General features: G+C 39.0%; 1 protein-coding gene across 1 annotated transcript in view; it reads left to right on the plus strand.

Annotated features, from left to right (window-relative positions):
* Positions 1 to 14910, plus strand: part of LOC126426748 (plexin domain-containing protein 1) — a 421413-nt gene extending 406503 nt beyond the window's left edge. Inside the window, exons 9-10 of the mRNA XM_050088735.1 lie at positions 4544 to 4683; positions 14265 to 14910. Of these exons, the coding sequence (XP_049944692.1) occupies positions 4544 to 4683; positions 14265 to 14333 (209 nt within the window). The 3' untranslated portion in view covers positions 14334 to 14910. The remainder of the gene's footprint in view (positions 1 to 4543; positions 4684 to 14264) is intronic.
* The last annotated feature ends 444 nt before the right edge of the window (positions 14911 to 15354 follow it).

The raw sequence follows: 15354 nt of genomic DNA on the forward strand, positions 1-15354 counted from the left end.
ATGGGGTAGAAATAGCATTTGGAAGAAAGTTGTATACAGTGTTTTGCACACAAGCTAAAATTGGTCTCAAGAAAATTATATAGGAAAGAGACAAACTGCCAGAGTTGATTACTGCTGTGAAGAGGATTTCAATGTGGGTTAAAGTGTAGTAGCAAGTGATGAGGTAAGAAAAGGCTCGTAGCTCAGACTAACTCATAAAGTATCCACCAGATGGATTCAATGTTCGGTATGATGAAAAGAGTGTTGCAGCTGCATCCAGTGATTAATAGTATCATTAACTGCCTCACTAGTGCACTTCTCGTGGTAACAGCTGCACGTATTGTAGATCTGGCAGATAGCTGTGACATTCTGTGGCCTACAGAAGTGGCTACTCAGAAAATTTTTGTAGAAAAACACATTGAAAGCAGTAAAGTAATCCCAATAAGTAGTATGTTGAATATCTGAATGTCGGACAATTGGAGAGAACCTAAAGAGTAATGCCATAATAGAAACCAAAAAGCAATTGCAGCCAACATACTAATTTATTAGCCATACCAGCACCTCTTGATCCTCAATATAGGAATATCCAGGAAGATCCTTTAGCATGTTCGGAGGCCATCAGGAAGTCGAGGATCTTCTTGCAGCTGTTGAAATGACTGTCGGTGAGTATAGGCAACATGTTGAGGCATTACAGGAAAATAGAGAAACCATATCTGATATATAGATTGAACATCATAAAATAGTGCAAGAAAACGATAATTTTGCAGACTGCGACAGGAATAGATCTACAATCACAGATCAGTAATTACCTGGAAGATCTCTTCCTAGATCTTGAATAAGATCCATCAGAAATAAGAAGTAAAGTCATCAGCACCGCCTATCCAAAATTATAAAAAAACTACAGTCAATGTATGAACTGCGTAGTCACATTGTCATGTTTTGAGACTGTTCTCAAAAACTCCTAAACAGAAGCAAAAAGATTTTCTCAAAAATGTAGTTGGAAGTCTGTAGACAGGTATTTGGTTAATAAATAAGATACTAGATGTATTTGTATGTTGCCTTTTAGTCATCGTAGAAATTCATCATTTAACATTGGTGTCAGAAAAATAAATGTTTTGGGAGTCAATTGATGTTGATGGTTTTTCAACATTGCCTATCCCTAGATAAAATTAAAAACTAAAGCTGTAAGGCACATATAAAATTTAGGAAATCTTGGCAGTTGTACAATGCAGCCTCATGTACAAAGAAGTAAACACAAGAATTGCATGTTAATGAAGTGTGATTAGACAAATTTAGTTTAGATCAGTTGGATCTTAAAAAATAACTATTGTTCCCTTACATAGCGCTACTTTCAAGCCACAGTAGTGTTTGACTTTCTGCAGGGAACGTTTGACTGGTTCGACTTGAGTTGTGAAAAGTAACTTTACTGTTCCCATACAGGCGACTGAATTAGGTTTTCATGAGATGTGCAGGGGATTAGCCATTCATACGTGACTAATGTCTCATATGCATCTCCTGTCATGAAATTCTACTTGGCAATGACTGTGATGCTCGAAATCAGTTGTGTGTAAAGTAACAGAGAAGTTGTTTTTAGCAACAAAGGTGGAAGCAATCAGTTATTCCTGCACAAAGTCTAAGACTTTTGGAAAAAAAGTAAATGAATGAAAATATAATTCAAAATTTGTTTACTATTTGTGTGTAGCTGCTGCGGCTTTTGTTACCACATGCCTTCTTTTTAATTTTTTGTCACAGTTGTGTACCACTGTTTTATTCGCAGTTACTTTCAAGTCACCTGTAGCCATACAAAGAGCTTACTAGCACGCTTTATTGAAAAAGTATGTTGTGGTTTGCGCACATACCAAAGTCTGAATTGTATAAATCGTAGTGAAGTGATTTAATAGAACTCCTCTGAAGAGCGCACATTTATATATAACATTTAATAATTGTTCTGTATGCAGAGCAGTATTAAGTTTACTTGTTCGTGTTTCTATTTTGTATGGTAACAGATTTATTGCTGGTTTGAAAATGAACACTGTGTTGACAACTAGCCAGCAATAAACTTAATCACTAGTGTGATTTCCAAGCGTTAAGTACAAAGCATTTCATCAGATCCGCAGTTATCAGCCAGTAGATATTAGATCAGTAATTTAGTAGTTGCTGGTTCGAATCTCATTGGTGTCACAGTATTTCTTACTTTTATTTTAATTTTGTATTTATTATCATGTGAAATCTTAAAATCATTATTATTAGCAAATAAAATATAATCCAACAGTGTGGCTCAGAACAGGTAGCAATCACTCTTAGGATCCACAAATTGGACTGAGCATAGAACTTAAAAAAAAAAAAAAAAAAAAAAACATTGTATGATAGGAAATTGTTGAGTGTAGGAGCCAAGTTAAGGCACTACAGTACAGTTGTCGAAGCAAAAGGAGTACATGCTTAAGAGACTGATTATGGATGGATGTGGATTAACAGATATAATGATCAATAGAGAATGGAAAATATTAAGGATTTTAGGTGAAGATCGATTGATAGGCACATTATGTTTGAGAGCAAATGAGGAGTTGTACAGAAGGGTGGAACTGGTAACATCTGTGATTAACCCTTTCACTACTGTGGTTGTTTGTACACATCCTGCTGCACTCTTCTCCTGGTATTATGGATGTCTGACTGTATCTGAGCTGCTGACCTTCCACTGTTGCGGATGAGTTACTTCCATATCTCAGTGAATGAAAGAGTCAAGAGTATTTATCATGTATTATATGTGCCTCATTAAGTGCTATCATTTGCAGAGAACCTTTTTTTGATATCTTGAAGTGTTTAAGATATGATTATTGTTATGACCATGCGATTCATGATGCTCAAGGACGTGAATGGACGCATTGCACGCGGACATCCTTTGGCTGTAAAATACAGTAATTGAAGAATGAAATGAGATATCCTTCTGCTCTCAATTTTATGTAAAATTTTGATATCTTACATACGTTTCATTCACTTCAGTGTACGAGCTGAAATCCAACTATATGCAATGCGTATTTACCTCTGCGAGCTCTTAAAATTTCATGTACCGCGGTTTGTATGACAGAGATTGGAAAGACCTGCATTTCTTTACCGAGTAAACATATCTGGTGTGCAAATATCAAATTTTTTCACCTAATAGGTTTTGAAAAATTGAGTAGTATTTCGTATCGGGCAGAACACCGTCTCGGCACAGGCACCAGCTTTTGGTGAGCAGTACAGCTGTAACAAAAGCCACCCTCAGCACAGAATGCAAAGAGCTTGTCTGTAGTTGCAAAAGGGTTAAGAAGAAAAACTTGTTATTTAAGGACACACATCTAGTATGTCCCATGATTGTCTAACAAAGAAAATTTGGAAATTCATAAGGCCAAAGGCAAAGAGATTGGGACAGCTCCACCGAATGTGATACAGATCTTAAAAAGAAATCAGTACCCCAGAGGACAAAATCGTGGATAGGAATGAATTTAGACAAATGCTGGAAAAGCTGCAGAGGCTTTAAACTAGGAGAAGCATTCAAAAAAACGGAGGGAGGTGGCCCTGTGTCAGAAGACCGGAAGAAGGCACTGAGTGATGGATTCTAGAGATACAGGCAGGACAACAGAGCCAGCAGAGGAACAGTGGTAAAAATGGAAAAATGATTCCGATTGTTAACTAGTAGTTCATAGTGCTCAGTTCATTGTAAAAAAATCAAAATGTTTTATTAAATTATTACACAGTATTTCTTAATTAACAATTCCACTTTACTATGAATGGAAATATTTATTCATAAATGCTGAATCATAATGATTGATGCAAGTGGCGTTTCTTATTTTTATTTACAATAATATGAGAATACTTAACATTTGGGACAGGTATATGAAATGTTCATTCATTAAATGGAAGTATTATGTACGTCAATAATATTGTGCAATGTCTAGAAATAAAGTACTTAATTTACTATTAAGTTTTTTGATTTTGTACGAAATCTTAATTTATTGTGAATGGTCTTGTACCACATCTTAAAAAATATATAAGCTATTTGTTAATTCAGATTCCCATTTTTGTTTAGTAAGAGTCCCAGTTCTTGCTAATAAGTATAGAGTTTAAAGAAAAGTAGAAACAAGTTGCTGCCACTGAGAATTCAAACAGCAACTTCACGATTGCTAAAGTAATGCCCTACTGACCCACTGGCTGGTGAATTTCTCAATTAAATACATCAAATGCTTGTTAAATTAACAGCACTTGGAAATCTACTAATCTTGAAATGGTTTACCTTGCAAGAAAAAGAAGTGCCTTATCACTTTAGGAAATTGATGGTTGGGCACCAAGCCACTTACGTCACGAGTACGAAGAAAATATAAGAGGGCCAATTTGTAAGGCTTCCTTGTAAGGCACAAAATAAAAATAAAACTGAAGTAACACTACTTGCCAATCTTTCTACTGAAGTTCTGCAGGAACTCTGTAAGCTTTAGGAGGTATTGCTGCCCATCCACATTTCACACAAGTTTCACTGTGCTGCCGTAAGAATGGATATGCTGACAGATGCTGCTCACCCTCTGCCCGGCAGGATCTCCGAGCAGCTCCTCGGTGAGCGTGTCCGGCGTGGTGGCGATCCTGAGCGTGGTGACGCTGGTGTGCGCGACGGGTGTGTGGATCCTGTACGCCTACCGCAACCCGCACACAGCCTCGGGCCAGTTCCTCATCAGGGTGAGTAGAGTCGTGGGGTATGGTGTGTCACACACCGTGTCAGCACAGAACATCAAAGTCAAATGAACAACTATAAATATATTCCACAGTGTTCTTTTCATAGGTCAACCACAACTGTACATGTCTGTTTTCAGAAAATGAAGGAAACTTGAACATTCGTTGAACCAATAATATTTGATAGTTCCTGACTGGTTTCGGAATAATACAATTCCATCTCCTGGTGCACAATGAAGTGTAAAAAGAACTAAGGATGTCTTTCACCATATGATGTTTGTGGAACAAAAGTTCTATGTCCCATTTCATAAAATAGCGATCGTGGGATCTCGACAGCAATGATCGTATTGTTCCTTTGGCGATACTAACAGGAAAACCCACAAAATTAAGCGGGGTGGTGGGGGGGGGGGGGGGGGGAGGGGAAATACTCAGACGAGCAATATTGTGGTTGCTGTCGGAAATCTACTCAAGAGTCAGACACAGGACTTTCATTCCACAGACATGGGGTGGAAGGCAACCTTAGCTCTTTCACACTTTATTGTACACCAGAATATGGAATTACTGTATTCTGTAACTAGTTATAAACAATAAAATATTATAGGTTAAACAACTCAGTTTTCTTCACTTCGTGAAAATATAAATATTTTAAACTGCATGGAATTTAAATATTAGATACAAAGAACATACGAGGGCATAAGAGAGTAAATATACTCACTCCACATGCAGTAAATTTCCTAGTGACCAACAAGCTTATGACCACAGATCAGCAGGTGGGAGACGAGGTACTGGCGGAATTAAAGCTGTGAGGACAGGGCGGGAGTCGTGCTTGAGTAGGACAGTTGGTAGAGCACTTGCCCGCGAAAGGCAAAGGTCCCGAGTTCGAGTCTCGGCCCGGCACACAGTTTTAATCTGCCAGGAACTTTCATATCAGCCCACACTCGACTGTAGAGTGAAAATTTCATTCTAGATCATTTTCTCCATGATACACTGTGACCCATGGATCAAGGGCAACAGACAGATACCATATTTCAGAAATTCCGGAAAGCATTCAACATGGTGCCCCGTTGCAGGCTGTTAACAAAGATATGAATGTATGTAACGTGTTCTCAGATATGTGGGTGGCTCAGACTTTATAAGTAATAGTGTGATAGGACTGCTGTTATTTTCTATACATAATGATCTGGTGGAAAGGGAGAACAGTGGCCTGTGGCTGTTTACTGATGTTACTGAGGTGTACTGGACGGTGTTGTCATTGAGTGGCTTTACAAGGATACAATATTACTTAGACAAAATTTCTAGTTGGTGTCATGAATGGCAGCTAGTTCTAAACATGGCAAAATGTAAGTAAATACTTATGAGTAGGAAAAACAAATCAGTAATGTTCAAATATAGCATTAGTAGCATCCTACTTGACAACCACGTCATTAAATATCAGAATGTAACATTGCAATGCAATATGAAATGGAATGAGCAAATTAGGATTTTGGTAGGGAAGGCAAAAGGTAGACTTTGGTTTATTGGGAAAAGAGTGTGGTTCATCTGTAAAGGAGACAGCATGTAGGATGCTAGTGCAACCCATTGTTGAGTATTGCTAGAGAATTTGTGATCCTTACCAGATTGGATTAAAGGAAGACACTAAAGCAATTCAGAGGCAAGCTGCTAAATTTTTTACTGGTAGCTTTGAGCAACGTGCAAGTGTTTAAGTGATGCTTCAGGAACGCAAATGAGAATCTCTGGAAGAAAGGCGGTATTCTTTTAGAGGAACGCTATTGAGCATTTGAAGCTGACTGCAGAATGGTTCTACTGATGTAAACGCACATTTCGTGTAAGGACTACGAAGATACGAGAAATAAGGGCTCGTGGAGGCATAAAGACAGCTGTTTTCCAGTTACTCTGTTTGCAAGGGTACCCTCTGTTGCATGCAGTATGGTGCCTTGTAGAGTATGGATGTAGGTGTAGATTGATGGACACACAAAAGAATTTTTAAAAATCTAGAGCCGCGCAGTTTGAGGTGCCATGGCACGGATTGCACGGCCCCTCCCACTGGAGGTTACAGTCCTCCCTCTGGCATGGATGTGTGTGTTCTTCTTAGCTTAAGTTAGTTTAAGTCAGGCTGTTCCAACCGAGCTCCATGGAGCCGGAGCGCTCCGGATCGCTCACTGCGGCAGCTCGGAGCCCGCGTGGAGGGGGAAAGCTAACTCACTGCCCCCCTGGCCGCATGCAGCCGCAAATGACGCAATAATCCGTGTTCAATGACAGCTATGACTAGCCGCGGGAGCCCTGTACCTCTACTGGAGGATACCTTTCTATTCATTGAGAGGCATGGTCGTCCGCAGTGTCTCGTATGTCATAAAGTATTTAATTCTGCCAAGAGGTACAATATACAACGACATTGTACACGCCTTCAAATAGCGCACTACGATCAGGTAGAAAACGTTGCACGCAGAGAACTGGTAGCCAGGTTTAAGAACGACATACCAGCAGACCTAAGTCTAAAAACGGTTTTGTAATATGGAGGGTATCAAAACGTGCAACATATTTCGTGTTCTGTAATGCGTTTATTATTTTCAGGTGAATGAGAGCGGAGAAAACACTACAGAATCTGCAATTCGGGCAAGCTACAGGGTCGCTCACATCATTGCGACGAGTGGCAAGCCGTTTTCGGTGGGACCACTCGTAAAATCGTGCATGGTAGCAGTTGCAGAATGTTTGTTTCCAAGGGAGGTGCAGGCAATTGAAGGGGTTTGCCTGTCGAAGCAGACAATGTGTTCAGCACTCCTTTTTCAGTTTCCCATGATGACTTGTCATCGTCACTTCAAATGGAAATTATTGATTTGCAAAATTCAACTTTGTTGAAAGAGAGGTACTACAACACGTTGGATTTATCGCGATGGTATCGTTCATTACAGCAAAAAACATTTCCCAAGCTTCAAAACAATGCCGCTCAGGTCATGTTCATGTTTGGATCTACGTATTGTTGTGAGAAGCTTTTCTCAGCAATAAAAAGAGTAAAAAGTAAGGAACGATCATTTCTTCAGGATGCAACAATGAAGGCTATCCTCCGCACTAAAGCTGCGAACACTTTGACGCCTGATATTTTCGATCTTGGGATGAAAAGAAAATGTCAAGCTACAGAGGTCCAATAAATTTAGTATGCAATTTCTTGTGAAACAGTTGTTTCTTATTTATTTCCTGAACATCGTATTTTCTGGTGTAGCATGTCTCCACGTCTTAGCGGCTAAGAGTATGAGGTTGTTGATTTTGTAAGACGCAGCTGGCACATCAAAACGCTTGCCTTGCTGCCTGCCTCAGCCAGCCATGCCATGTGCCGGCCCACCTGAATGGTCACAGCGAGCGACACGGCTCCCTGGAGCAGGGAGCGCTCCGCGGCTCACAACGGAGCCGACGAGCTGGAACAGACTGGAATAAGTAGTGTGTAAGTCTAGGGACCGATGACCTCAGCAGTTTGGTCCCTCAAGAATGCATGCACATTTGAACATTTGAAAAAATATAGACCTAGACTCTGCAGGCCGTCGACAATGTGTGGCGGACAGTACTTGGTACCACTGGTAATCATTCCCTTTCATGTTTCCCTCGTAAATGGAACGAGGGTGGGGAACTGTCTCTGTGTGTCCATGCGAACCTCTTAGCTTGTCTTTGTGGTCCTTACGTAGGATGTAGGTTTGTGGCAGTAGAATCATTCTGCAGTGAGCTACTAATACCAGCTCCCTAAATCTTCTCAACAACGTTTTGCAAAAAAAAAAAAAAAGTCTTCTTTCCTCCCTGGGTTGTCATTTGAATTCCTGAACCATCTGCATAATGCTCATTTGTAGATCGAATCTAATGGTAGTAAATGTAGGAGCACACTTCTGAATTGCTTAGATGTCTTCCTTTACTCTGACCTGGTGGAGATCTCGAAGACTAGAGCACTACTCAAGTATGGGTTTCATTATTGTTCTATACACAATCTTCTTTATAGATGAGCCACAAGTGAACCACCATTCACCTTTCCTGTAGCCGACCTTATATGCTCGCTCTGTTTCATAGTTCTAGACATTGTTGCGTGACTGCATCAAACGACATACCACCGATACTGTATGTGAACATTGCAGGACTGTTTTTCCTGCTAATCTGCATAAACTTAAATTTTCCCATGCTTAGAGCAAGCTGCCATCATGACTCCAAATAAAAAAAAAACTGCCTAAGTGTTTGTGTAACCTCCTACGTTCACTCAGTGACAACTCTTTTTCCTGTACACCACAGCATCATCAGCAAACAGTCACAGATAGCTGCTCATCTTATCTGTCAGATCAATTATGTCCAGGCAGAAAAATGCTCCAATTGAAGCACTATAAAGATGAATATATTCTTCTTTAAAACATTCTGACAGAAAAGTGGGAACTAGCTGCTTCAGTCCTTATTCTGCCTTCCTCACCAAAAAGTTTGGCATGCTAAGCCTTCATATCCAGCACCTCCCTCGCACTGCCACCGTCTTTTTCTCCCACTCTATGCATTTTATCACATTGATGTACAGTATATCGCATGGGTACTGTCTCCACCATATGTTAGCAGCTCAAAAATTCGGGGGGGGGGGGGGGGGGGGTCCAATTTATTTCTTCCTGTATATCCACATGTATGCAATTTCAGTCCAAAATTCACCCTCCCCTATACCTATGTCTTAAAGTTTGCCATTCTAGGAATGTCGACACAACCAAAGCTATGTACCGATGCATGGACTCCACTCATCTGTATTTTTTCATTTACCTTTCTCCTCTGTTCGCTCTGCTTATATCTCTATCCCTCTCACACTCTTTCGTAGCCTCTCTCTCTCTCTCTCTCTCTCTCTCTCTCTCTCTCTCTCTCTCTCTACCTCCCCCCCTCTCTCCCTCACTCCCCCTGCCCCCTCCACTGGTACTCTCTCTATTACTCAAATAGCACAAAATAGTGTGAATATATTTGCACGGCAAAGTTTTTGTGTTGATGAAGACAGAATGAGGATTGAGGCAGCAGATTCCTCCCTTCTGTGTCAGAATGTTTTAAAGAGTTTTAAAGAGGAACACATTTACCTTTATACTGCTGAGACAGGAGAATTTTTCCTCTGCTACATCAGGGTGCACTCCTTATGTAAAGGACCTTCTGTAGGTCCGTAAAGTTTTAAATTTATTTATACCCTTCGATAGATTTACATACTTGGACACACATAAACAAGAAATAAATGCACACAACATAACCTTAACTCAAACTTTTCACTCATCCAACAGAAGTTCACTTTACATTGCTTTATATAAAAATGTGGAACACTTTTAGGCTACACGTACAGTATACCAAAAAATGTGGTGTTTTATTGGGAAGCACAAAGAATTTTGTATGACAAAAATAATTTTTTGTAAGGTGCTTAAGCCACTAGGTGTTACCATCAAATAATTTCCAGGCCCAGACAGCCTGTACAGGTGTAAAGTTCAGACTTTACAGATAGAGCATATGACAAAGTTTTATCGATGGAAAAAATGTTGACTAAGAATGTTGACTGGTGACCTCGGAACCCTTGGGATGACCCTAGAACCCCTGCAATGTGTTCACTAAACCTGTCAGAATTACATTTACACATCAGACCAGATATTATGTGCTTAAGTATGGTAACTTGGAACCTGTGGATCTCAGTAATGGATAATGATATCAAAAATGTTGCCAAATTCTCTGAGAGTATCATCTTGAGGAAATTTGGTAAAAATTTCAATGATTTGCTGTGAATAAATATTATTGAAGTTCTCAAACCCATAATGTGTACTTTCCGCAGTTTTATAGGTTTCTTCAGGGAACTGCCCTCGAACATACAGCACTTGTATAAGGCACCTAAGATGTGCCCTAGGCAATCCCAGATGCAAAAGAACCAACTGATTTGCTCACTTGCTTGGGCTGGAGAAAGTGTGTAATGTTTTTAAGTTTTGACCCTGAGCAGTAGGATACCAACAGTATTCCCATTCTTCCAATATGTATACAAATGGTCACCACGCCAAGGGCTATCCAAAACACTGAACACCTTATTTCTGTGATCAATAGAATGTGAGAGATGATACCATAAAAAAAATCACAATTCCATACCAGCTTTTTGGAACCTTTTGGTTTGATACATGGATCATTATAGAGAACAGCAGCAGTCTTATCTCACTTCCCTGGGCCACTCCTGATGACACCTTTGTCTCTCAACTCCACGCACTGTCAAGGACAACGCGTTGGGTTGCATTGCTTAAGAAGTCTTAGCCACTCGCATATCTGAGAAACTTTCTTTATGCTCGGACGTTTGTTAATAGAGCTCAGTTCTGCACAAGCAGTCCTTTCTAAATCCGTGTTCGTTTGTCGGATGGAAGCTTTTCTGCCTCGATGAAATTTATTGTATTTGAATTTAGAGTAGGCTTAAGAATACTGCAGCAAACTGAAGCTAATAATATTGGTCTGAAAGGAAGTGATAAATCAGTCGTAGAATTGAACTTGCAGCTGAGGATGAATGGCTGCAAATATTAGCCGTATTAAAGAGATTGCTTTTTAGGTCATACCGAGCTGAACACTGCATAGAATTAATTTTGGGGCCTAACTACAGTATCTGCATGATCAGAAAGATGTTTGACTCCCAAACATATCATGCAGTTACAGATGAAGAGAGTTAGTTTCACACACACACCTCACTTTACAAAACAAATAATAATAAAAGAATACTGCTTTTGCGTCATATGGGCCCTGTAACATAGATCTTACTTTTCTTTACATTGAAATAATTGCCTGATTTGATCCTTTATAAATGTTTTAGCAAAGCATGCAATTGTGAAAACAGTGGGTTTGTTTATACATAACTTCTCTGGTGGAGAATGAGAACAATTTCTTAAAACAAGTCATGTAAAATATGAATAAGAAGGTAGTGAATGTTAGCTGGAATAATTGCAATAATAATTCTTGGTAAACCTCATTAGGTTCTATGGTGGTCTCATTTGGATAATTTTTATAATACCTGGAGAATAAATACAGGAAAAGTATTAGAATTTTCATGAGTTTAAGTTCAGATTATTAAAGAGTTATTTTATTTATCTTCTGTTGTTGATTTTGTACTCATCCTTGTTGGCACAGTTTTGTGTGACAGATTGATGATCCTACCTGTAAAATTGTTTCCATTGTTTTATATACATCTATACATGCCATTAAATGAAGTGTTACAGATTTTTGTTTTACTATTTAACGTTTTATTCACAATTTTCACTTTAATCACATTCAATCAACACATATGAACATGCTAGACTTTGTAGTAAGACTCCAGCCAAAACTTGAAGTACCAAGGATATTTATTTCAATACAAGTAATACCATATTTTTGAAGATAGTATTTTTTAACAAAGCAGCATAAATTGTACCACCACCACCACATCAACAGTATTAGTATTTCAAATACAGTTTTAACAGCAAAAACTTCAAAGTTTTAATGGAAAAAGCACATGAAATATGCACAGTAATTAATCTCATTTGAGTGTAAATACTAATTATGAATGGTTTTTTGTATTGGTTTGTGCATGAAAATATGTAATGTCATTAGAGTTATAAACGTAGATGTAAAAATATTTTAAAATGATTTTGTGATGCCTTCACCTGACCTTTTGTTTATTTGATTTACTATTACAGTTTCAGCCTTAGGCCATTTTCAGGTATCTAAAACTGAATGTTATGCATTGGGCGCATTAGTATCACTTACTGAAGAATGTCGTATTCCAAAGTATACTAAGATATTAATATAATAGAGGGAAACATTCCACGTGGGAAAAATATATCTTAAAACAAAGATGATGTGACTTACCAAACGGAAGTGCTGGCAGGTCGATAGACACACAAACATACACACAAAATTCAAGCTTTCGCAACAAACTGTTGCCTCATCAGGAAAGAGGGAAGGAGAGGGAAAGACGAAAGGATGTGGGTTTTAAGGGAGAGGGTAAGGAGTCATTCCAATCCCGGGAGCGGAAAGACTTACCTTAGGGGGGAAAAAAGGACGGGTATACACACGCGCACACACGCGCGCGCGCACACACACACACACACACACGCACACGCACGCACACACACACACACGTCCATCCTCTCCCTTAAAACCCACATCCTTTCGTCTTTCCCTCTTTCCTGATGAGGCAACAGTTTGTTGTGAAAGCTTGAATTTTGTGTGTATGTTTGTGTTTGTTTGTGTCTGTCGACCTGCCAGCACTTTCATTTGGTAAGTCACATCATCTTTGTTTTTAGATATATAAAGCATACTAAGAGTTATTTTTGAACAGTTCCTGCAAAGCTCTCGTAGTAAGATCAACATTTGTAAGATACGTGCACTTGGAAGATTGCAATTATTTTACAGAAATTTGTTAATTAAGCCAGGTAGGTCTTTATTATTATATATATTAATTATCGTTCAGTGTTGTTGTAAGTATGACTGCATATAATTCCCATAAAAATAAATCGGAAACATTTGTTTTTTGATTTTTGAATAGTTGTAACAAAGATCTTGCATATAAAGTTGATCACAGTAGTTGAAACAGTAAGGAAAACCATCAAAATGTTGTGAAATCTTTCATGATTTGCTTTATGGTTGCATTTCTTTCTCATTAGTCATATCTATTAAAGAACATAATGGTAACTATATGTTCTGCAGTTCTGTAGTGCTTTGTTGCACAACTGGTGAAAAGTTGTCCAGGAATTTTTCAGTTCAGAGATCTTTCTATTTATTTAATACTATGTCCAATTTCTTCCATCACATCCATGACTTTGTGTTTCTGTAACTCATGTAATGTTTGTAGTTCTGTATTGATATTAAGCACTCTGTGGTTGGTGTCTTAAGAAGAGTGCAACAAAGGTGTGTTCTTAATACCATGTGCTAAGTTTCCTTGTTGCTTGTCCAATGTAGTAAAATTTTGAGCATTCTTTACAGTTAATTTTGTATATCCCTGACAGCAAAAAATATTGAGACTTCCATGGTACATGTCTCAATAATTATTGTAGATTGTTAGTGTTGCTGTAGTTAGTTGTATTCTTGAAACATTGAAAGTAATTTTATTGGAAGCAGTAGCTAAATATGGCCATACAAAAAGTTGATTTCCCTGTTGTCCGCATGTCTCTCTGATCAAAGTTATTTCATCTACAGGAAAGAGAGGTGTCTTTTTATTTGTTTTCCTTTTGAATAATGTGTCCAGCAAGTTTTTAGGATAACAGCTACTTATAGCCATATTTTTAACAACACACTCTTCTTTTTCAGTGTTTTCTATTGTCAGTGGTAATGTTTCAGATACATGAAAATGGTCTGAGGCCAAAATTGTAAAATAGTGTGTCAAATGAAGAAAATGTCAGCTAAAGGCATCACAAAATCATTTAAAAATTCATCACAACTGTAGACTCATCACAATGAAGATTATAAAAACAAATTATTTTATTGTTGAATTTTGTGAAGCAGTGATCAATTTAATTACAGCTCAAACAGAACAGAAGGCCACAAAGAACTGTCCCTCAGTCCATAGCAATACCCATATCAGTTTCCTTACACTGATGATGTTTGGATGGTTGTTGCAGTATCGGCCGAGCCAGTGGAGCTGGCGGAGGGGCGAGGCGCGCTACACGGCCGCCACGATACACATGTGAGGATGCGGAGGCACTGCCCGCCACGCGGGGGAGTCGCACCCCCGCACCTGCCCCCGACCTGTCTGGCGAATCTCACCTCCGACTGCTGTCGCCTCAGTCGACAGTCGTCGTGAATATAAATTGTGGACTGACCTGCCTCGGTCGATAGCGTGTGCTGCAGCGCGAGCATGTATTTGTAGGGAAAGCAGATTTACCCCGAAGTACTTTGAGCCGAGGCGAGGAATAACTTATTTCTGTTGTGTCTCTTAGCAGAAGGCTGTGTACCGTCGCCGCTGTCAGCGACAGACTCGATGCTCCTCTGGGTTTGCTTACATTCCCGGCACTCAGTTTTATCCGACAGTTTTAATTATTACTTTTTTAAAATGCTTGAGCGTTTTGCGGCTTGTGCGCTTCAGTGGACGTGTGAAATTTAAATTTTTGTTGTCTGCCATCAGTAGTGGCATTTCTGTTACTTTTATAATCCAAATGGGCAAGTGAAATACTGATAAGCATGTATTTTTTCTGGTTTGTATATAAACACTTGTATATTTCTTTATGCAGAATAAAATGGATAGTAAAGTTGTTTTAAATCTTATAATGTATTGTTATGCCTGAAATTGGCTGCCTTTTCTGTCAGCTTTGTTTGTTTCTGTATATTTTTCTCCAAATGTGGTCACACATGAGGGTGGGCCCAAAATGCCTTCACTAGGTACCATTTTGGACGAGTTCAGGCAGTAACAATGTGTGGAAATGTTATTGTAGTCAGCATGACAGTTTTTGTAATCACTGCTTCACATGTTCAGTGATCTTTTTTTCCCAGTGACTGACATTAAATACCAACGTGTTAACACCACGTTCTGTTTCCTGTTACGGTAGGAGGAAGTTTTGAGCAGGTGAGGATTTACGAGTAGTTATTTTGTTTCAACAGTGATCAAATGTCGGTTGAAGGCATAGTACCACAGGGACAACCCTAGACTTCCAGAACATATGAAAACATTGGAAAAACCCATGTTGCGATCATGTTTGATCGTCGTAGAACAAT

The sequence above is a fragment of the Schistocerca serialis genome, chromosome 11 (genome assembly GCF_023864345.2).
Source record: "Schistocerca serialis cubense isolate TAMUIC-IGC-003099 chromosome 11, iqSchSeri2.2, whole genome shotgun sequence".
NCBI classification, from domain to species: domain Eukaryota; kingdom Metazoa; phylum Arthropoda; class Insecta; order Orthoptera; family Acrididae; genus Schistocerca; species Schistocerca serialis.